The 21,378-nt window shown below is 49.6% G+C and overlaps 4 protein-coding genes across 4 annotated transcripts; 2 read left to right on the forward strand and 2 right to left on the reverse strand.

Annotated features, from left to right (window-relative positions):
- Positions 1–1,055: 1,055 nt before the first annotated feature.
- Positions 1,056–3,702, forward strand: N7517_006983 (i-AAA protease YME1; the record flags this gene model as incomplete). The annotated part of the gene is made up of 5 exons (XM_056724713.1): positions 1,056–1,085; positions 1,149–1,289; positions 1,342–1,456; positions 1,514–3,255; positions 3,307–3,702. 5 exons carry the CDS (start codon positions 1,056–1,058, stop codon positions 3,700–3,702), a joined length of 2,424 nt encoding a protein of 807 aa, XP_056580963.1.
- A 1,475-nt stretch (positions 3,703–5,177) lies between these two features.
- Positions 5,178–7,132, reverse strand: N7517_006984 (glycerol kinase; the record flags this gene model as incomplete). Its single annotated transcript, XM_056724714.1, has 4 exons — positions 5,178–5,456; positions 5,523–5,689; positions 5,748–6,742; positions 6,807–7,132. 4 exons carry the CDS (start codon positions 7,130–7,132, stop codon positions 5,178–5,180), a joined length of 1,767 nt encoding a protein of 588 aa, XP_056580964.1.
- Positions 7,133–9,205: 2,073 nt separating this feature from the next.
- On the reverse strand, positions 9,206–10,319 carry N7517_006985 (DUF3429 domain-containing protein; the record flags this gene model as incomplete). The annotated part of the gene is made up of 4 exons (XM_056724715.1): positions 9,206–9,628; positions 9,702–9,926; positions 9,993–10,040; positions 10,107–10,319. 4 exons carry the CDS (start codon positions 10,317–10,319, stop codon positions 9,206–9,208), a joined length of 909 nt encoding a protein of 302 aa, XP_056580965.1.
- A 1,094-nt stretch (positions 10,320–11,413) lies between these two features.
- Positions 11,414–21,036, forward strand: N7517_006986 (membrane morphogenesis protein VPS13; the record flags this gene model as incomplete). The annotated part of the gene is made up of 3 exons (XM_056724716.1): positions 11,414–20,453; positions 20,508–20,924; positions 20,986–21,036. The coding sequence occupies 3 exons, from the start codon at positions 11,414–11,416 to the stop codon at positions 21,024–21,026; spliced, it is 9,498 nt and encodes a 3,165-aa protein (XP_056580966.1). The 3' UTR covers positions 21,027–21,036.
- Positions 21,037–21,378: the final 342 nt, after the last annotated feature.

Consider the following 21,378-nt stretch of genomic DNA (forward strand, 5'->3'; position numbering starts at 1 on the left):
ACTAGTATATTGCAGCCATACTACCTAGAATTGACAAAGGAGAGCCTAGAAAGCGGACATATTCCAGCCATCCAACGTACAATACTGTACTTTATTCCTCCATGATTTGTCCCATTTGATCCATGAATTTCACCTCTGCGTCTGGCTTAACCAGGTGCCTTGATATAAAGGAAGAACGTTATGTACTTAGAACCAAGGATCCAGATATATGTTTAACTTCTTTATTCCTAAGTTTCTTTATTACTTACCGATAACTCCCTATATAATTATCCTAATATAGAACTAGGACTCAGAAGCCGGATAGTTATATCACTATAACGTACACGATTTAGGAACGAAGAGGTATAAGAACGCCTCCACCTACAACCTAGACTTGGTAAGAATTAGTTTCTATATAAAGAATACCATACGTTTTCCTACCATTGTTCGACTTGCCTGACTAACAGGAACTAGCCTGACAACTAGTATTTACCATATTAATTTACACAACTACGTGGGAATGCTGGCCAGGAAGCGCTAGTCTAGAAGTAGTTTAAATGGGTGTGTGGTTAGTAAGGAAGTGGGTTTTGGGGGTGTGTGTATAGTAAGTCTCATAAACCTGACAACGGGGAGAAAATACCCAAGATAAATCATATAAAAAGAATATTTGAGAAGACTACTAAAAGTTTTACCAAAAAGACTACATAATCAGCCAACAATTCTTGTAATTAAACCATACATTCTCCATTAAAATGTTCTCATCATTCCTCCATCGGAGCTGACAAGAACTGACACTATATTGTATAAAGAGCTTCCCTTATATTGTGCACGTGCCACTCGAGATCACGTGTCACCTCTACGGTCGCCCATTCGGACACAAATGGCCGTCGCCCTTCGCCGCATCATAGCGGAGCACACTATCACCTTCCTCTCTATCTTCATTCTTGCGTCAGCGATGTCAGTCTCTTCAACTCGGCTTTAACATATTAAATTTCGCTTTTCGACTGTAGATTTGACCAAGAGGAGCACGCGCCCATCCTCGCAACCGGCCGAGTGCCGCTGTATATCGGACAGTCATGGCCTTCCAAGTCCCGATCCCAATGCCGGTGAGTACCACTTCGCGATTTCTCATCCAGATCTCACAACTGACATAAGTAACCTGCTGCTAGAATGTCGCTGCCGTGACATCGGATCTCTGGCCTTCAATGTATAACGTCCTGGCCGCTCCCTGGAAGCAGACCGGCCGAACTCCGACGACAAATGTCAGCGAGTCTCTCAAGCGCACTACTAGCCGACAAGGAAACCAAACAGTATGGGATAACCTATCATCAATTTGGCGTCACTCCATGCTGATAGAGACAGATCTCTCAACGCACGACCTTACCTGAATACCTGGAAGGCGTTTCCATTGAAGCCCTACGAGCGGAGATCGTCAGCCGGCCTTCGCAACAAACATGGTCGTCATTGCTAAACCAAAGTATGTTTCAGCTTGAGCAAATAACCTCGACGAATCATTTCTAACCATCGTTAACAGACAACGCACTTCGGGCCACCTCATCTTTTACGCCGATCCACCATGCTATCCCCGGAGCTCGTTCATACTCGACCCTAACTCCATTTCGCCTTAACTCCCTACGCACGCCTCCGAAGTTCAATGGTATTTCGAAGATACAGCAGCAACGGTTCTTATTCGGGGGGTCCTGGCATCACATCCTAGCTCAGAAGGAGAAGGTAGCCAACAAGAGCCCGAACAACGCAGATGCTCAAAATGCTCTCTATTCGGCTCTTTTGCGCGCCAAAATGCCGGGCATAGTTGTCGAACGACACCGGAGCGGTTATTTTGCAGGGGATCTCACAACTGAAGCATTGGTTCAACAAGCTCAGTCAAGCCTCGGTGGCGCCGACGCTGGAGCCGGAGCCGGAGCTGGAGCTGGAGCTGGAGCGTTCACCGGGTCAAACCACAATCTGAGCCCTGAACAGCTCCAGGCAGTTGGTCAAGCGGTCGCTGCCCGGGCTACTGGCAGTCAAATCGGAATGGGAAAACAAAACGGTACCGGTGCTAAAGACGCTCCTCTTTACGTCGTGGTCGATGAGTCTCTCGGAAGCACGGTGTTCCGCTGGGTCAAATTCTTGCTCATCTTCGGCTTTTTCACTTACATCTCTCTGGTCACGGTCACTATCTTGGTTGAAACCACTGGCGTTCTGAAAAACGTTCGGGGTGCGCAGGATAAGGAAGCTCAGCCCGAGCAGCAAACGGCTCGCTTCAGCGATGTGCATGGCTGTGACGAGGCTAAAGATGAACTGCAGGAGCTGGTAGAATTCCTTCTCAACCCAGAGCGTTTCTCTTCCCTGGGCGGTAAGCTGCCCAAGGGTGTTCTCTTGGTCGGTCCTCCCGGTACTGGTAAGACCTTGCTTGCGCGTGCTGTTGCTGGTGAAGCGGGTGTCCCATTCTTCTACATGTCTGGATCTGAATTCGATGAGGTCTATGTCGGCGTTGGTGCCAAGCGTGTTCGTGATTTGTTCGCTCAGGCCCGTGGCAAGTCCCCGGCTATCATTTTCATCGATGAACTGGATGCGATAGGTGGAAAGCGAAACGAGCGCGATGCTGCTTATGTCAAGCAAACACTCAACCAGTTGCTCACCGAACTTGACGGGTTCTCCCAGACTAGCGGTGTCATCATCATTGCTGCTACCAATTACCCTCAACTGCTGGACAAGGCACTCACTCGACCTGGTCGGTTCGATCGTAGGGTCGTTGTGGATCTGCCTGATGTTCGTGGCCGAATGGACATCTTGAGACATCACATGAAGGAAATCCAGTTCGGTACTGATGTTGACATCGGAGTCATTGCACGAGGCACTCCCGGTTTCTCCGGTGCTGATCTGGAGAACTTGGTCAACCAAGCTGCAGTCCATGCCAGCCGTGACCGCAAGGCTAACGTTGGCCCCTACGATTTCGATTGGGCCAAGGATAAGATTATGATGGGTGCCGAGGCTCGCAGTCGCATCATTCAAGACAAGGACAAGCTCTTGACTGCGTACCACGAGGCTGGTCATGCCCTTGTTGCACACTTCTCTCCTTCATCCACTCCACTGTACAAGATCACCATTGTTCCCCGTGGTATGGCCCTTGGTATCACTCACTTCCTGCCGGAGATGGATACTGTTTCAAGGAACTACACCGAATACTTGGCAGATATTGCCGTCTCCATGGGTGGCAAGGCTGCTGAAGAGCTTGTTTTCGGCCACGACAATGTCACTAGTGGTATTTCAGCTGTAAGTCTTACTGTCTTTTTGTTCTTTTCCCAATACTAACACTCTCTTTAGGATATTCAAAGTGCTACCGAGACGGCCTTCACGCTGATCACCCGCTTCGGATATTCCAAGAAACTCGGCAACGTCGACCTGTCTACCAATTACGACAGCCTCTCATCGGAAACCAAGCAAGAGATCGAGGGTGAAGTGCGCCGGCTTGTGGAAGAGGCCCGTGACCGAGCAACCAACATCCTGACCGAAAATCGTCACGAACTTGAACTCTTGACCAAGGCGCTCATCGAATATGAGACGCTCACAAAGGACGAGATGGAGCAGGTGCTGAAGGGCGAGAAGATCAATAAACTTAAATCCTCCCCTAGTGCGCCGCTGAAGCTTCCCGACGCTTTGCAGGCCGCCAATCTCAGCCCGTCTGCGGCGGCAGGAAGGGCACCCACGGTCAATGAATAAGTTCTCCTTCTACTCTGTAATCTCCCCTTTTCATTTCCCTGTCTTATTTTCTTGCTCTACAAAAACCCCCGTTCTTCTCCATTGTGCATCCCCCATCATTCGGGCGTCTATTGAAAATACCATATTCCCTTGGTTCTCTTTTCTACGTGTTTCAATTACGTTTCAGATCGACGCTGGTTGACTGTGGTTATCGACTCGCCCGCTTTTCTGCGTGCGTAAAACCATTGAAACTTGAATTGATCTGTGTACATATTCCCTGTACGTTGTATGTGTATGTGATAATCTATTAAATCGCTTGCCAATCTTGGAATGTAGCAGACAATCCCTGATCCAAGACTACCCGTCTCCATCGCAAATACCCTTTCCTATCAATAAACTACGCCAAGGCCTGTGGCTCTAGTGAGCATCCACCATTGGCCCAACAGCTCGGATCAGGTTCTTACTCTTCCAAACCGCCAGGGGTCGTAAAAAAAAAACGATACAGTGGGAAAGTAAGAAAAAAATATCCGAAATCATTTCGCATGAAAATAGAGATATATACTCCAAATATTTAGTATACTTGTACCGTGTATAGTATACTATAAAAGTCTAGTTTGCACGTCTACAATCCAATATTAGCAACCTTGGAAGCAACAAGCATCAAGCCTCTAAATCCACTCGGGGGACTATGACTTCACCTGGGCAGGCACTGATCACGTCAATGAACTTCTCCACTGTCATGATGTAATGGGGTTTCTCCGGTCCGGCAGTGAATCCATGGATGATACGTGGATGGGATGAGGATACTGTGATAATTCCTTCCATTTATGAACTATACATTTAGGAAGTCGTGGCCCATTACAGGAAATTTTACTATAACCCCCCCCCCCCCTCCTTTTCGACACCCTCGAAAACACTCATGCATCCCCAATCCACAGCACCCGAGGATATGGCGGGTTGATGTCCACTGTTTGTTTGGGTTCCAGAGAGTAAACTTGGACGTTGTACACTGATTTGAAGAAATAATGTTTTTAGAATTTTTTTCTTCATTTCCTCACAAAAAAACCGTTTGTATATACACATGTGCCAGGTCGAGCTCCACAAGGAGCAAGCCAATAGCAAAATGAAAAAAGCTCTTCTGAAACCAACGACTCCCGTCATAACGGTCATGATGAAGGGGACATCGGCGTCGGCGGACAACGCCTATTAGGACGGACTTTCTAGTCGGAAATTCTCTAAATATGTATAAATGGAACCACGAGGTGTCCAACCGTCCCCTCCAAAAAAAAAAACAATCCGGGTATCCAAGAGAGGATATGTGCGATACCCGGTTGATATGATCTTCATGTAAACCTCTCTGTCTCTCTTTGTCTCAAATCTCTCTTGCTTCTTGCGCGTGTGTATATATCGTGCATGGTATGCGATGCACAAACTGGGTCGCGGGGTCGATGTACCGATTGGGGGGGTCATCTCAAAGGAATATGTATAAAAGTTGTTTATTCGTCGTTGTCGTCATTGTGCTCCTCTCTGTCCTCATCGGCCATCCAGCCGCGTGACATCTCCACGGCCTTGGACCACTTTTTATACATGCGGCCGCTGGCTTTGACGGACATCGCTGGGGTAAAGGAGGCTCGATTGGCGCGGTTCATGTGCTTAAGTTCGGAGAAATCCTTCCAGATGTTGATGGCGAAGCCGGCGGCGATTGCGGCGCCGAGGGCAGTGGTTTCGTGCATTGAGGGGCGTTCGACGGGGATTTGAATAATATCGGCTTGCGTCTAATGAAACATCACAGTTAGCGGTGTGGTCTGGGAATTTGAAAAGAGAAAAACATCGAAACGTACCTGCATGCAAACGTCGGAGTTACTCATACCACCGTCAACAGCCAGTTCTGTCAGGCTCTTGCCGCTGTCCATTGCCATGGCATCGAGAATAGCTTTCGTTTGGAAGCAGGCCGCTTCCATGGTTGCACGAGCAATGTGTCCCTTCTGTGTGTGGGCGGTGATTCCCCCTAGTGAAGGTTAGCGATTGAACTTTCTGCGAGACGAAGCACCGTGTTCGAGACTTACAGATAGTTCCCTGGGCATCATCGATCCAGTAAGGAGCAAAGAGACCACTGAACGCAGTGACGAAAATGCAGCCACCGCTATCCGGCACGCTGGCGGCCAAATCGCTGACCTTACGCGAGTCGCGGAAAAAGCCGAGGTTATTCATTAGGAAAGAGACACCACTGCCCGCCACGGCCACACTGCCTTCCAGTGCGTAGACGGCCTTACGGTCTCGCCCTAATTGGAAACCCACTGTGCCCAAGAGACCGTGTTTCGAGATAACCGGCTTCTCACCAACGTTGTAAAGAAGGAAGCATCCGGTGCCATAAGTGTTCTTAGCCATTCCTGGAGAAAAGGCACAGTGGCCGACCAGTGCCGAAGCCTGGTCACCCAGACAACTGGTGATGGGGACACCCTCCAGCGGCCCTTCGGCCACTCTACCGAAACCCTCGGGATCGGCAGAGGGAAGAATTTCGGGCAGACGGATCTTTTTAGGGTCAATGTCAAAGAACTTCAAGAGGCGATCGTCGTATTGGAGGGTTTCGAGGTTCATGAACATCGTTCGTGAGGCATTGGTCACATCCGTAACCAGACGCTTGTTCTGAGGGCCACCGTTGAGGTTGTAGATGAGCCAGCTGTCGACAGTTCCAAATGCAGCCCGGCCATCGTCATATGCCGACTTGACATCGGGCAGATGGTCGAGCATCCATCGTAGCGTAACCGATGAGGGGTATGTGGAGAGGGGTAGACCGCAAATATTACGGAGTTCATCGGCGCCGGGCTTTTCCTTCAATTCCCGTACCAGGTTGACGGTACGAGTATCGGTCCAAGTGATTGCGTTGTGCAGGGGCTCGCCGGTCTCCCAGTCCCAGACCAAGGCGGTTTCTCTTTGACTGGTAATGCCAATGGCTTCGATATCGGATGTGGAGTAGCCAAGGGCAAGGAATGATTTCATGGCCTCTTCGATACAGATATATACCGACTCAACCAATTCGTAAGGGTCTTGTTCGTGCCATCTGTGGGGGTGCGGGGCAATTAATATTGAGTCGGGATTTGCAAAAGAGGGGTTTTAACACCTACCCTGGGTGCTCATGAATCTGATGAAATTCAGTTTGGTATTTGGCGACAGGAACGCCTGTGCAGTCGAAGATAATGAATCGTGTACTCGTTGTACCCTGGTCAATGGTACCAATGAATCGATGCTTCATTTCATCCTCATCCTCATCCTCCTGCAGCAAAGCCCGTTCTCCATCGTCAGTCTGTTTTGGACGATAGTTGAGGTTCAGTTGTTCCCGCTGTTGGTCCTCCACGTGCTGGTGCACATGTTGTTCGGGGGCCTCGAAATCCAGGGCGGGTTCGGAGTCTCCATCGACGCTCTCAAAGTCCAACTCGAATGGGTTTCGCATCTTCCAGAATGTGTAGGGAAAAAAAAGGTATTAAAGAGAGAAGACTGATTTTACTGTCCTCAGGATTTAAAGAGGGGAATGACGGAGGGGGAAGAGAACTACGAGGTGGCGGTGTTGGGATACGGGGACCAGCTCCCGTGGCAGAAAAGTGGAGCGTGACGTATCAGAGAAGTGGCCAGGTATAAAACGTGATAGTCTTCACCGTTATAAAAAAAAAAACGGAATAAAAGGTGAGAGGTTGTAATTGTTCGAAAAGAGATTGAGAGGTTGAAGGTGGTAAGCCGAGTAGATAGAGTAGGTAGAAAGAAAAAAAAGTAGGTAGAAGCAGAGGAAATGGGAGAGAAGAGCGAAGATCCAGAAGAACCAGGGCAGCCCTCTTTATCCAAAGGGGTGGACTTGGAAAAAAGCCCAGGTGGGGGGGAAAAAAAGACCAGAAATCCGGTTCGGGGGATTTTTTTTTGATCAGAAGACCTCGTCACCTTTCCCCCACTATTTTGGCCCTTTACCCATTTTATTAATAGAGCTTCTATAATATTGACTATACATGGATACTCCGTAGCTATATCACCTTATATCACCCTATATTCCTATTTCCCACTTCTATATTCAAGTCAATATAATCCCATATATATTCTATACCTTCCTATATCGTATACTCTCCCTCTGAACCCCATCCCTCCAAGCCTAGGCACTCCACAAGCCCCCGTCGATCGTACACATGACACGGTCCATTTTTCCCCTGCGGTCCCTTAGTTCTAGAACCCCCTTTTTATTAGTTTACATTCTTTGCAGATTAGTTGGATCATTCCTATTCATGGAGAAAATCCCACTATCTGGAAGAATTATTGAATTATTCTTTGCTATAGCCTATGGGGAAGAGAAGAAATGGAATGGGGAATCCCCATTCCCGGAGCGGGCTCTAGTCGCGGCCAAGAACATTCGAGCGCATCAACCCCTCTCTCTGGGGAACTGCCTCTGATCTTTAACTCCCTACTTCCCGGGTCTCATTCTTATTGATCAAGATCCTTGTCTTAAGCATTGGCACATTGGCATTTATGCTTGATGCAGCATAGTCAAATCGATAACTTATTTATCCCGGGAAGATGACGTCTCCAGTACCAGGTTCTTCCCCATGGAGAACCGGTCTTGTGAACCGGCCTTATTGCCCTATAAGAGGCCATCCCCAAGGCGTGGAGAGGGGGAGATCTTGCCAAACCTGCCAGGGACAGGGACGTGCGAGATATTATAGAGAAGAGACTAGAAAAAAAAAAAAAAGGGAAAAAATAAGGGAAATAGGAAAAAAGAAAAGAAAAGGCCGATCTAGGTGGATTCCGAGTATGTTTTCTGGCGCCATCGGGGCGTTACTACTGTGTACCTCGCATGCAGCTCTCGCTTTACCTTCCTTAAGCATTTCCAAGCCAGCTCCATGCCTCCACAAAAGTACCTCTTTTCCATAATGTTCAAAAGCGTTTCAGCTAGCTCCTCCATAAAAGATCTCTAGTCAATATTTTCGGCACCCCGTGACTCTAATGAGACCCGCCCTAGTATCATTGTCCCGTTACATATTCCTTTTGAGTACCCCTCCGATATGCGGCAACCCGTGTGACGAAGCCGATTATCCTCCCTTATAGATCCATGGATATACATCTTAGGAAGTACATTGTACTTTTGCTTTGAATCATATTTGATCCAAGCGCGTATAGCTGATTGAATGCTTCGCGCTATTCATTTTTTTTTCTTTCATTTTTTCATTTTTTTCATTTTTTTTTTTTTTCATGGAGCCCATACATGGGCCTCGTGATACTACCTGAATCCTTATACTGTGGACCCGTAACATTATCTACTCCCCACTCGATGGTGGATTGTTCAATTCCTCTCAAAAGACAAAAAGAAAACATTGTTACTTGGACGAGAACACTCTATCTCCAACTATCGACACTCCAATTGAACAAAAGAAAATTTCAGTGGCCGCCCTAGTGCGTTCTGCGTATATTCTACAGGAAATCACGGGTAATGCAAACATGGGGATCAGTCTCGGGGGTATGACGCCCCTCGCCTTGTCAAAAGGCTAATTTACTCGGAATCCTCGATCTCGCTGCGACGGCGAGTCTCGGCCTCCTCCTTCTCCTTCTTCTGCAGGAAGATCAGAGCGTTGATCTTGTCCTTGATGCTGTGCTCGGAGGTAATGGTCTGCTGGATCTGCTCACGGCCGATCAAGGTAGCCACGATGGAGGCACCGACGACGAAGGTCAGCACGAAACGGTACATGCCGTACCAGTGAGGAGCACGGCCAGCGGCGGCAGCACGGGCATCGTTGTAGTACAGGAAGGTGAAAGCGAGGAACTGGCTGATCAGAGCGTACTCGACGGGGAATAGCAGAGTAGGCCAGGCCACAGCGGGGGCGATCACACCGGCAGCGTAACGGCGGTAGCCGAACTTGCCGCCGTAGCCAGCCCATTCAAGGCCCCAGTGGATGGCACCGAGGAAAGATAGGATCTAACCAGAAACGGCGATTAGTAAACTTTAATCGATTACTCAAGAGGCTAGTCTAGACTCGGGAATCACTCACAACGGCACCGTAGCCGACCTGGATGGGCTCGAGCATGTGCAGCATCAGCTCAGCGGTCTGGCCGGAGAAGATCAGACCGTCACCAAGAGCAGCAGCGCGGTTAATCTCGTAGGAGAGGAAGACGGTCTGCATAGAGGTGGCCAGGTAGGGGACAACACCAGCCATACCGAGATAGAGGGCCTCCTTGGGGACACCGGCCAGGCTGAAGGTCTCCTTGATAACTTTCTATATTGGTGGTTTGCGCAATTAGCATATGCAGACCCAGCTTCACAATCGAATGTCGATACGTACCGCCTCGGACTTCATACCCGCCATAACATCGACATCGTCATCATCGTGCTATTGTACCGGCAATTAGCTATTGTGTGCCTGTGCGCAAATCGCATGCTATATGTCGTCTCTTACCTTAGCCGAAGAAGACGAGTAGCGGACAAGAGCGGTGGTGACAGGCTTGTGAGCGGCGAGCGCGAAGCTCGGCGAGGCGGGACGGAGCAGACTGCGGGCAGACGAGGTCATCTGGGCCTTGCAGATCTGGTTGCCCAGAGCGGAGCGAGCCACGGAGGCATTGGAGCTCGAGAATGCGCGGAGCGCAGAGCGGGCAGCGGCGTTGCGGTACATGGCGAGATATACAGCTTTTTCGTTGTCGGGTTAGCAAGTCGCAGGAGAAAAGCCTCGGGTATGGCCGGAGAGCAGTGTGATGTGTCAACGCACCCAATTGGCCTTGAAAAAGCTAGACAGAAGTGGAAGAGTGGAGATTAAGGGTATACACCCGGAAAGTGACTTGATCACAAAGTCGACGGCGTAGATTTTCCGGGGGGGAACAAATAAGAAGATCTAGAAATGAAGTGACCGAGTGATGAGGTGTGGTCTGCTTTCGGGCGGACCGTAGCGACCCGAACTGCAAATTGTAGCTCAAGGCAGATATTTTCGCCTCAGGCATCAAAATCTTCAACATCCAGTCAAGTTCGGGGGCTGCTGCCCTAACATTGGTTACGTCACTGGGGTAAACAAGTTGTATCCACCAGTACGGTACAGTACATACATATGTACCATTGCATGTTCTCAAGTGCATTGCCTCGTGCTTAAACTTGATAACCCAAAGGCAAAATACATTGAATTTATTACTGGCCCCCAACTACCCACGTAGTGCCAAGTGTGTCCTAGCTCGAGTACCCTGTACCTTTCAAATACTTGGTAGGCGGAAATGATACCCGTTGTTGGGCGTAATAAGCTGTACCTTGTTTGTACCGAGTACCTCCCATACAACTTGCGTAACAGATAGCACCTCTCTTAATCCACGCAATCAAGGTCATTAGCTTGGCTTGAATACCTACCCAACACCATTCTGTCCAAATTTAGCGCTTGTGATTTCCTTACCACCTTCCTTAATCTGACACCTAGTCAGTCACCTCCTAACCGATTTCCGCTCTGCTTGGAGGGGAAAGGTTCCACCTCGGTATCGCGTGTGCTCTCAGCCCGCTTAGTTGGATGGCTTGGATGTCCCCTATTAGCCAGATTTTTTGAAAGCAGCTCTTATACTGCGTAAGAGCCCTATTCAATGAAGAAGCTTGGATATTCCTTTTCACTTGGATCGCGACTGACTTTCCAACGGCTTTCAATTACAGACTATCATCAAATCCCCGACCCACTGACATCCGCCCTGGCCATAGAGCCCAACCACCAGGCCCGGTCTACGGCTGCACGCCGCAGCAATGTTGGAGGGAGTGGTTGCTAACCTACTTAACCGGTTCCTGGGATATTACGTCAAGAACTTCGATGCAACACAGCTCAACATCGGAATTTGGTCAGGCGACGTCAAATTACGGAACCTTGAATTGCGCCGTGAAGCGCTCGATCAGCTACGCCTCCCTCTGAACGTCGTCGAAGGCCACCTCGGAGAGCTCACACTATCGATCCCATGGTCAAATCTACGAGGCAAACCGGTGAAAGTCGAGATTCAAGATGTCTTCCTGCTCGCGGCACCCAGAGAAGATGCGGATTACGATCCGGAGGAGGAAGAAAAGAGAGAGAATGCGCTGAAGATGGAACGAATTGAGAGCGCCGAGATTCTGCGCGAGCGCAATGCGGAAGGCATGAGTCAAGAGGAACAGCGCCGGAACCAAAGCTTCACGCAGAGCATGATCACGGCCGTGGTAGACAACCTGCAGATTTCTATCAAGAATGTGCATTTCCGCTACGAAGACTCTATCTCATCACCTGGGCATCCGTTTGCTGTCGGCGTGACGCTCAAGGAATTGAGTGCCGTCAGCACAGACGGGGAATGGAATCCGACTTTCATCCAATCCGACTCCAGTGTCACACATAAACTAGCCGTCCTCGGTGCCCTCTCGGTTTATTGGAATACAGACGCCACACTGCTCGGAACCGGGCGAGGCTCCGATATAGGCGCAGAGGCCCAGGGAATTGGCCGTGCTGAGTTGATGGAAAAACTGAGAATTGCGATTGATGCCGACGAAGGAAACCAATTCATGTTGCGCCCCGTCAGTGGCCGTGCTGGGCTGGAGATGGACAAGTCAGGCAAATACGATCGGCCCGCAATCAAAGCACGGTTGCTCTTCGATGAGCTCGGTTTCGTTCTCGATGACAAACAATATCGCGACGCGTTGATGCTGGTGGATCTGTTCCATTATTTCATTCGCCATCAGGAATATAAGAAAATCCAGCCCAAGGCATCACCAAAGGAAGACCCCGGGGCATGGATGAGGTTCGCTGGAGAAGCCGTTCTTAGCAAGATCCACGAACGTAATAGACGCTGGACTTGGGGCTATATCAAGGAGCGCAGAGATGATCGCATCGCGTACATTGCCTTGTTCAAGAAAAGAAAGAAGGAAGAAGCTTTCACCCCCGAAGAGACCAACCAAATGCAGAAGCTGGAAGCAAAACTCAGTTACGAGGATATCCGATTCTGGCGCTCACTTGCGAGGAACCAGCTACGAAAAGAAAATGTTGGGGTCAAAAAGCCTGCAGAACAGCAATCATGGTCCTCTTGGCTCTGGGGGGCCAAGAAAGAGGAGTCCGAAGAGACCACCATGACCGAAGAACAGCGGCAAGAGCTGTATAATGCCATTGACTGGGACGAAAAGAAAGCCATCGCCGAGAGTGTGGATGTGCCCCGCGAATGGGTTAAGCTCCAGGTCAATTGGAGTCTTCGTGCTGGTAGCTTCACTCTAATTCAGGACCCTCACGGATCAGCCAATGAGGTTATGAAGCTGGTGTTCGACAATTTCCGGGCCAAAGCACTTCAACGCCCTGATTCCTATCTCCTTGATCTTGACCTCGGAGGACTGAAGATGTATGATGGCACTACTGCCGGGACTCTCTATCCTCAGATTGTTAAGGTCAAGGATTCTCCCCCTGAACCAAAGAAGATTCAAGAGCTAAGCGAGGACGACGATGATATTGCCTCCCAGGCTAGCGCAGATGATGTTCAGGATGAGGACAGTTTGTTCCATCTGCAGCTGGAAAAGAACCCGCTCGAAAGCGATGCGGATACAGCGGTGAAGGTCAAGCTGAAGAGTATTGAGGTCATTTACAACCCTCGATTCCTCGTAGGAATTGTCCAGTTCTTTGAGCCACCGGAAAGACACATGGAGTCGATTGGTGCTCTTTTAGACACCGCGGGTGCCACTGTCGAAGGACTGCGCCAGCAAACCCGGGCAGGCCTCGAGTTTGCCTTGCAAGAGCACAAGAAGGTTGATGCGCAATTCGATATTCACGCACCCTTGATTATTGTCCCAGAAAGTATCACACAACCAAGTTCACTTTGCTTGATTATCGACGCCGGTCATGCTAGTGTCAACAGCGAGTTAGTCGACCGGCAAGCGATGCGGGACCTTCAGTCCAAGCAGAAACAACAGTACGAGGAGGAAGATTACAAGCAACTAGAGCATCTGCTGTACGATCGCTTCCTCATCAAACTGGACTCCACCCAAGTCCTCATCGGACCTGGCATTGAAGCAACAAAAGCGCAGCTTAACACCAATGTCGAGTCTAGGAATTTCCACATCATCGACCGCATCAATGTCGACTTTGCTCTGGAGATGTGTATCGTACCAAAAGTGACACAGCTTACCCGAACACGCATCTCTGGACACCTGCCAGAGCTTCATGCATCAATATCAGACACCAAATACAAGGGATTGATGAAATTGATTGATATTGCAATCCCGCAATTCGATGCGGACAAGTCTACCTCTGATCCAGTTACCGGAGCAGTAGCCAAGGAAGAAGCAGCCACAGCCACACGAGCCAGATCATCATCCTTTCAACCATCAGCCCAGCGTGACCTTCCCGTTGTTGACGATGATGAGGAGGAGGAGGTCGAAGTAGAAAGCGAGCAGGCAAAGAAGACAGTGGATACACCGACCAATATCCATCGCCGAGACTTCGAATTCAAATTCACTGTTGGCCGTCTCCGTGGCTCACTCTTCCGTGCTGACCCCCATGACCCACAGCGGGATCAGTTGCTGGTTGAACTGGTTGCTGAAGGATTTGAGCTAGACTTTTACATGCGTCCCTATGACATGGTCGCCGAGGTCGTTCTGAAATCTTTGAGCGTCGATGATTACATTGAGGAGAATCCAGTTCCTGAATTCAAGAGAATCATCTCTTCTAAAGGCTTTGATGCTGACGAAGACAAGGACCTGTTCCAGCTGAAGATGGTACGGGTCAAACCCGAGTCTCCTGAGTTTGACTCAACATATGAAGGGGTTGCCATGAACCTTGACATATCAGTTTCGACTATCAATCTTGTTGTGACAAGGAAAACACTTCTCACGCTTCTGGACTTCATCCTCCTTACATTCACAGATCCTCAACAACCGACTCAACCCAACCCAGAAACAGACAAGGCCATTGAAGGAACACCCAATGTGGAAGAAAAGCCCGAGCAAGCTGGGAAGCTTCGTATCAGGGCTAATCTCAAGAGTATTGCTCTCATTCTTAACAACGACGGAGTCCGCTTGGCAACCTTGAGTTTGAACACTGCCGACGTTGGCATTTTCCTCGTGGGCAGCTCAATGCTCATTCAGTCTCGGATAGGCAGTCTAACTTTGGTCGACGATGTCAACCTGGGTGCCGCGGAGGACTCTGATATCCGGCGCCTTCTGACCATAGAAGGAGATGATTTCGCGGACTTCAAGTACGAGACCTTCGACCCCGAGAGTGACACATACCCTGGCTATGATTCTGAGGTCTATCTACGGTCTGGTTCAATCAAGATCAATTTCCTGGAGGAGCCCTACCGGAAGATCATCAACTTCCTCGTCAAGTTTGGCAAGATGCAAGCCATCTTCAATGCAGCTCGCCAAGCCGCTGCCAGTCAGGCCAACCAGCTTCAGGAGAATGCTTCCCGTGTGCGCCTTGACATTATTGTGAAGACGCCCATTGTAGTTTTCCCTCGTGTTATGAAGGATGATCGCCCTCGAGACACAATCACTGCTCACCTCGGTGAAATCTATGCCAAGAATGAATTTGTCCCAATGGAAGAAGGAAAAGACAGCCCTGCTGTCAATGTCATCTCCACTGGTGTCCGCAATATTCGCCTTACCTCCAAATTCCATTTCGAAGATGGCACATCCGAGGAGCTGGAGATGATCCAGAAGGTGAACTTGGAATTTAGTATTTGCTATCTGGAGCATCAAGCAAACAACCCACGACCAGACATGGAGATTGAGGGCTCTCTGTCTCCCATTAACCTTCGTATTTCCCAGAGTCAGCTCAAGTTCTTGCTGGAGCTGTCAAACTCGATACCGAGCGCGTTTGCCACAGATGCCGAGCAGCAAGAGCTTGAGGCTATGGAATCTTTGCCCCCGTCAGTGACTGAACCTACGAGGGAGGCTACTTCAAAGGCTGTTCAGGCGCAAAATGACTCGGGAGGAGCATCCGCCGATGACGGCGAAAACAAAGAGACTTGGGTACGACTTGATATGATCTTTAAGGTCGACAGTGTCGGTTTGGAGCTTATCCTAGCAAACGACGACCAACCCGTCGGTCGCCTGGAGGACTCGAGTCTGTCCAAGTTCTCCCTCAATGACACTCGAGTCAAGCTGCGCGTGTTGACCGATGGTTCATTGGAGTCAGAGCTTCTCATTCATTCCTTCTCCATCCGCGATAGTCGCAAGCAGGACTCGAACAAGTTCAGAAACATCATGTCTTTGATCAACAACGATGTCCAGCAGCAGTTCATGGCTAGCGTCTCTATGTCTGGAGGACCAGAGAAGCATCTCGTTGCGATGCTGACTATTGACAGCCCTCGCATTATGTTTGCATTGGATTATCTGTCCGCTTTGCAGTCATTCAGCCAGTCTGCATTTGCCTCTGGAGAACCAGTAGAGGTGGTGGAGGATGAGAGTGATACACCTGAGGAGTCCGAGTCCGAGTCTGATACTGCTGCAAGTCCCGATAAGGCTATAACCGAGGCTTCTTCAGGCGATGCCACAGGAGCGGCCATGACCGTATCATTCCGGGTGAACCTTGTCGACGCTCAGGTGATCATGGTGGCCAACCCTGCCATTCCTCACTCCGAGGCTATCGTCCTTGGTACCAAGGAAGTTCTCATCTCCCACCAAAATGTGTCGACTCTGCAGATTCAAAAAGTGGGCATGTTCCTGTGCCGCATGGATAAGTTTGAGACGTCTCGACTCCGCATTCTGGATGATTTCACACTTGAGATGTCCATTGATAGCCGATCGCAAGAAAAGGGATCTGCTTTGACCTCCATTGAGGTTCACCTTGAGCCTCTGGTCCTCCGCTTGTCTCTGCGTGATATCCTGATGGCAATCCAGATTGTCAACAAGGCCTCTGAAATGAGGGCCCAGAATTCCCAGCAGATTGAGAGCGGAGAGGCGAAGAAAATCACGGATGCTAAAACAACCAGAGCGCGTTCTGCCAGCAAGACGTCCTCTACTATTGCTAAGAGAGCCCGTCGCCTGAGTCAAGGCGTTGCAAACCTGGATAAGACAATTACGACACAAAGCTCAGTTCTCCTCAAGCGCGAAGAGATGTCTGCCAAGATCGACGGAGTTAGAGTCATTCTTATTGGCGACCTACACGATCTACCTTTGCTCGATTGGAGCGTCAAGAAATTCAACGTTGATGTGCGCGACTGGTCATCAACACTGAATGCCGATACCAATTTCGAAACGTTCTTGAATGTGTACAACTTCTCGAAGTCGGCCTGGGAGCCGCTGATCGAGCCCTGGCAGTTGGGATTCCACCTGGCAAAGGAGATCAACCCGGATGTTTTCTCTTTCGATGTGTATTCGCACAAGACGATGGAGCTTACCGTAACATCTGCCACGATTGCACTCGCATCCAAATCCTTCCAGTTCCTCTCTACGGAAGAGGATGTTCTTTCCAAGCCAAGAGGCGCTGATGCCCCATACAGAATCCGCAACTATACTGGATTTGATCTCAGAGTCTGGGCCGATGTCAGCGCAGGAGATGAAGGCCCGGCGGCGAAACTTAGTGATGGCGAAGAATCCCCATGGCGATTTGAAGATTCTACCGCTGTCCGTGAAACGCTGACACCAGAAGGCCACGGTGGAGTGGTTGGTGTCAAATTGGAAGGCAGTGGCTTTGATAGTGTCAGCCGCATTCCTGTTGTGCGGGAGGGCGAGACTATCTACGCTCTGAAGCCGAAGCAAGAAAATGTTCTTCACCGGCTACTCGTGGAAGTCAAGCTGGGACCCGATAATGTGAAGTACATCACATTCCGCTCGCCACTTCTTATCGAGAACAACACCCAAATTCCTGTGGAAATGGGCATTTTCAGCCCCGGAGAAGGCCACTTGTTGAAGATCGAGAAGATTTTGCCTGGCGATGCACGACCGGCACCTGTCGGCTCAGCATATCTTCATTCTATTGTTGTCCGTCCCGATCAGGGTTTCGGATATGACTGGTCAGGTGAGCGACTGTTCTGGAAGGACCTTATCAAGCGACCCACGCGCACTGTCAAGTGCGTCAGCGAAAGCGGACAGCAGTCTCCTCCCTTCTACTTCCAAGTCAACGCAACATACGATAGCAAAGATTCGCTTACGAGCGTGTATCCCTACATGAGAATCCGAATCTTCGCTCCCGTGGAGATTCAGAACCTCTTGCCCTACGATTTCAAGTACCGCATCTATGACAAGAACACCAAGAAGGATTGGACGAACTTCCTGAGGAAGGGGGGTGTCAGTCCCGTCCACGTCGTGGAGCTGTCCCACTTGCTGTTGCTTAGCATTGATCTGCAAGACACGGTCTTCCGCCAGAGCGAGTTTGCTATCGTCAACGGCAATGCTCAGGACTATCGCAGAGAGCATACCTTGTCTCTGAAGGATGAGCGGGGTCTTCAACTCAAGTTGCAGCTCCATTACTTCAACATTCCTAACAGCGGTGGTGCTTTCAAGGTCTCTGTGTACAGTCCATACCTTATCTTGAACAAGACTGGCCTTCCCATGGACATTCAGAGCAAAGCATTCCTTCAGTCTGCGAGAAATGCTGCTGGCCAAGGACTCAGAGCCGATCCAAGAGATGAGGGCCGTGCACTCCCATACATGTACTCTTATGCCAACGAGGATCAACGAAACCGATCTATCTTAAAGGTCAGCGATTCTGCATGGAGCAAGCCGCAGAGTTTCGAGGCTATTGGCAGTACATTTGAGGTCATCTTCCCCGATCGTCAAGGCAGATCTGAGTTCCACTCCGGAGTGTCTGTCGCCGAAGGTGAGGGCAAGTATAAGTTGACCAAGGTGGTCACTCTTGCTCCACGTTTCATTCTCAAAAGCAAGCTCAGCGAAGATCTTCTAGTGCGCGAGCCAGGCTCGTCCAACGTACTCCAGGTTCAAAACGGGCAGTTGGTACCGCTCCATTTCCTTCGCCAAGTACAAGAGAAACAGTTGTGCCTATGCTTCCCGGGCGTCAACAATCAATGGTCTTCTCCGTTCAACATCGCAGATGTTGGAACTGTGCACGTTAAATTGGCCAAGGCGAATCAGCGGCAGAAGCTGATCAAGGTTGATATCATCTTGGAAGGAGCAACTCTTTTCTTGCACTTCAGCGTCGAGTCTCGCAATTGGCCGTTCTCCATGCGTAACGAAAGCGATTTGGAGTTCATTTTCTACCAAGCCAATCCAAATGTGGAAGACGATGAAGACGACCAGACTAGCGGCTGGAGGCCGATCCGGTATCGGATCCCCGCGCGGAGTATCATGCCGTATGCATGGGACTACCCGGCGACGAAGAACAAGTCGCTCGTGTTGACCTGCCAGGGCAAAGAACGCCATATCAAGCTTGCTGAGATAGGAAACCTGATCCCAATGCGGATCCCACCTTCGCAGCCTGGCGGACACCAGAAGATCATTGACATCAGCATTGCTGCTGATGGCCCCACTCAGACTCTCGTGCTGTCCAACTTCAAACCGTCGAAGAGCATGTACAAGCAACAAAGAGGACAACCCTCCCAGACCGGCACGAACACTGGTTTCGAGGTCAAGGAAATGAATTCGGACGTCAACTTCAAGGCCCAACTTCGCCTCGGTGGCATTGGAATCTCATTGATTAACCAGAACCTGAAGGAGCTGTTATATCTCACATTCCGCGAGATTGAGATCAAGTTCAGGGAGTCGGTATTGTACCAGACTCTGAACACTACAATCAAGTGGATCCAGATCGATAATCAACTCTATGGTGGCATTTTCCCTATCTTGCTTTACCCCAGTGTTGTTCCGAAGACTGGCAAGGAGATGGAAGCACACCCGATCTTCCATGCAATGGTTACACGGGTCAAGGACGACTCGTACGGTGTTCTCTATATCAAGTACGCGACCTTGCTATTGCAGCAAATGACACTCGAATTGGATGAGGACTTTGTCTTTGCCATGCTTGACTTTGTCAAGATTCCGGGTGCTTCGTGGGCAGAGGAACAAGAAGGCAAACTATGTGATGAAGACCTCAACATTCCAGAGCCGCAACAGGCAGACAACGGCCAGGATGTGTACTTCGAGCTCCTTCATCTCCAGCCCATGCAGATGGATATCTCTTTCATGCGTACCGAGCGTGTCAATGTAGAGGATGCTATGCAACCCTCCAACCCGTTGATGTTCTTTGTTAACGTCATGACAATGTCAATGGGTAATGTTAATGATGCGCCTGTTCGACTCAATGCTCTTATGCTCGAGAATGCCCGTGTCTCTTTCCCCAGCCTGGTCGGCAATATCCGGGCACACTATACCCAAGAATTCTTGCGCCAGATCCATATCATTCTCGGTTCGGCTGACTTCTTGGGCAACCCTGTTGGTTTGTTCAATAATGTCAGCTCTGGTGTCGCCGCCATCTTCTATGAGCCATATCAAGGTCTGGTCATGACCGACCGTCCCCAAGAGCTTGGTATGGGTATCGCAAAAGGTGCCACAAGCTTCGTCAAGAAGTCCGTCTTTGGATTCTCGGATAGTATGGCCAAGCTCACTGGAAGTATGTCCAAGGGTCTCGCCGCCGCCACTCTTGATAAGGAGTTCCAAACCCAGCGCCGGATGTCCAAGGTGCGCAACCGCCCCAAGCACGCGCTATATGGAATCACGGCTGGTGGCAATGCATTTGCAACTAGTCTAGCAAGCGGTATCGGTGGATTGGCACGTCATCCACTGCAAGGTGCCGAGAAAGAAGGTATCCAAGGATTCTTCAAGGGTGTTGGAAAGGGTGTTCTTGGATTGGCTACCAAGCCAGCAATCGGTGCATTCGATCTTGCCTCCAGTAAGTTGAACCATTCTCTCTCTCTGGTATTCATGACTAACAATTCTCTTCTAGATCTGGCAGAAGGTGTTCGCAACACCACTACCGTTTTCGATGCCGAAGGTCTCGATCGTGTTCGACTCACTCGCTTTATTGGTACTGATGGCATTGTGCGCCCGTACTCGCAGCGCGAGGCTCTCGGACAGTTTTGGCTGAAGACCACGGACGACGGCAAATACTTCAACGAGGACTACATTGCCCACCTAGAGCTTCCTGGTCGAGACATGCTGGTCTTGTTGACGTACGCACGTATCATGCTAGTGCGCACGAAGAAGCTGTCTACTGAGTGGGATATCCGTCTCACGGATATCCAAACCATCTCCAAGGAGCGCACGGGAATGAGTATCACGTTGAAGGGTGGTGCAAACGGACCCTTCATACCTGTTCAAGACGAAAGCTCACGGAACTGGCTGTATAGACAAATTGCTGTTGGTAAGTGGTTACCCAGATCATGCTACATACTGTCATATGCTAACCAACTTCTTTTTTCCAGCGGTCAATGCTTTCAATGAGAAGTATAATGCCAGGGGATAGAGAGGTAGAGGAACTCCCCTGTTCTTAATGATGCTATGAGATGGACTACTTTCATTTTTGGGACGGGGATTATCAAAATTCACAGGGCATATGAATGGTAAATTGCTCTCGGTTTCTCAGGTTGTTCCATTCACGTACATAGGTTGCCATTTTCCCTGCATTCTGGCCTGTTTTTGATGGCTTTTTCTTTTTACTACTCTTCCTTTATGTATACAGCGATGAATTTGGTTTTTGTGCAATTCTACGATTTGCTTAATAGAGCTCAATCAGATAACTTTGTGTCTCAAATGAACTCTCCTTGCAATATATTTCTCTATAATAATGCAAATGGTATTTTAAGGCTTCAAATTCC

This window comes from Penicillium concentricum (assembly GCF_028827145.1).
Source record: "Penicillium concentricum strain IBT 3081 chromosome Unknown utg000002l_segment0_segment0, whole genome shotgun sequence".
NCBI lineage: Eukaryota > Fungi > Ascomycota > Eurotiomycetes > Eurotiales > Aspergillaceae > Penicillium > Penicillium concentricum.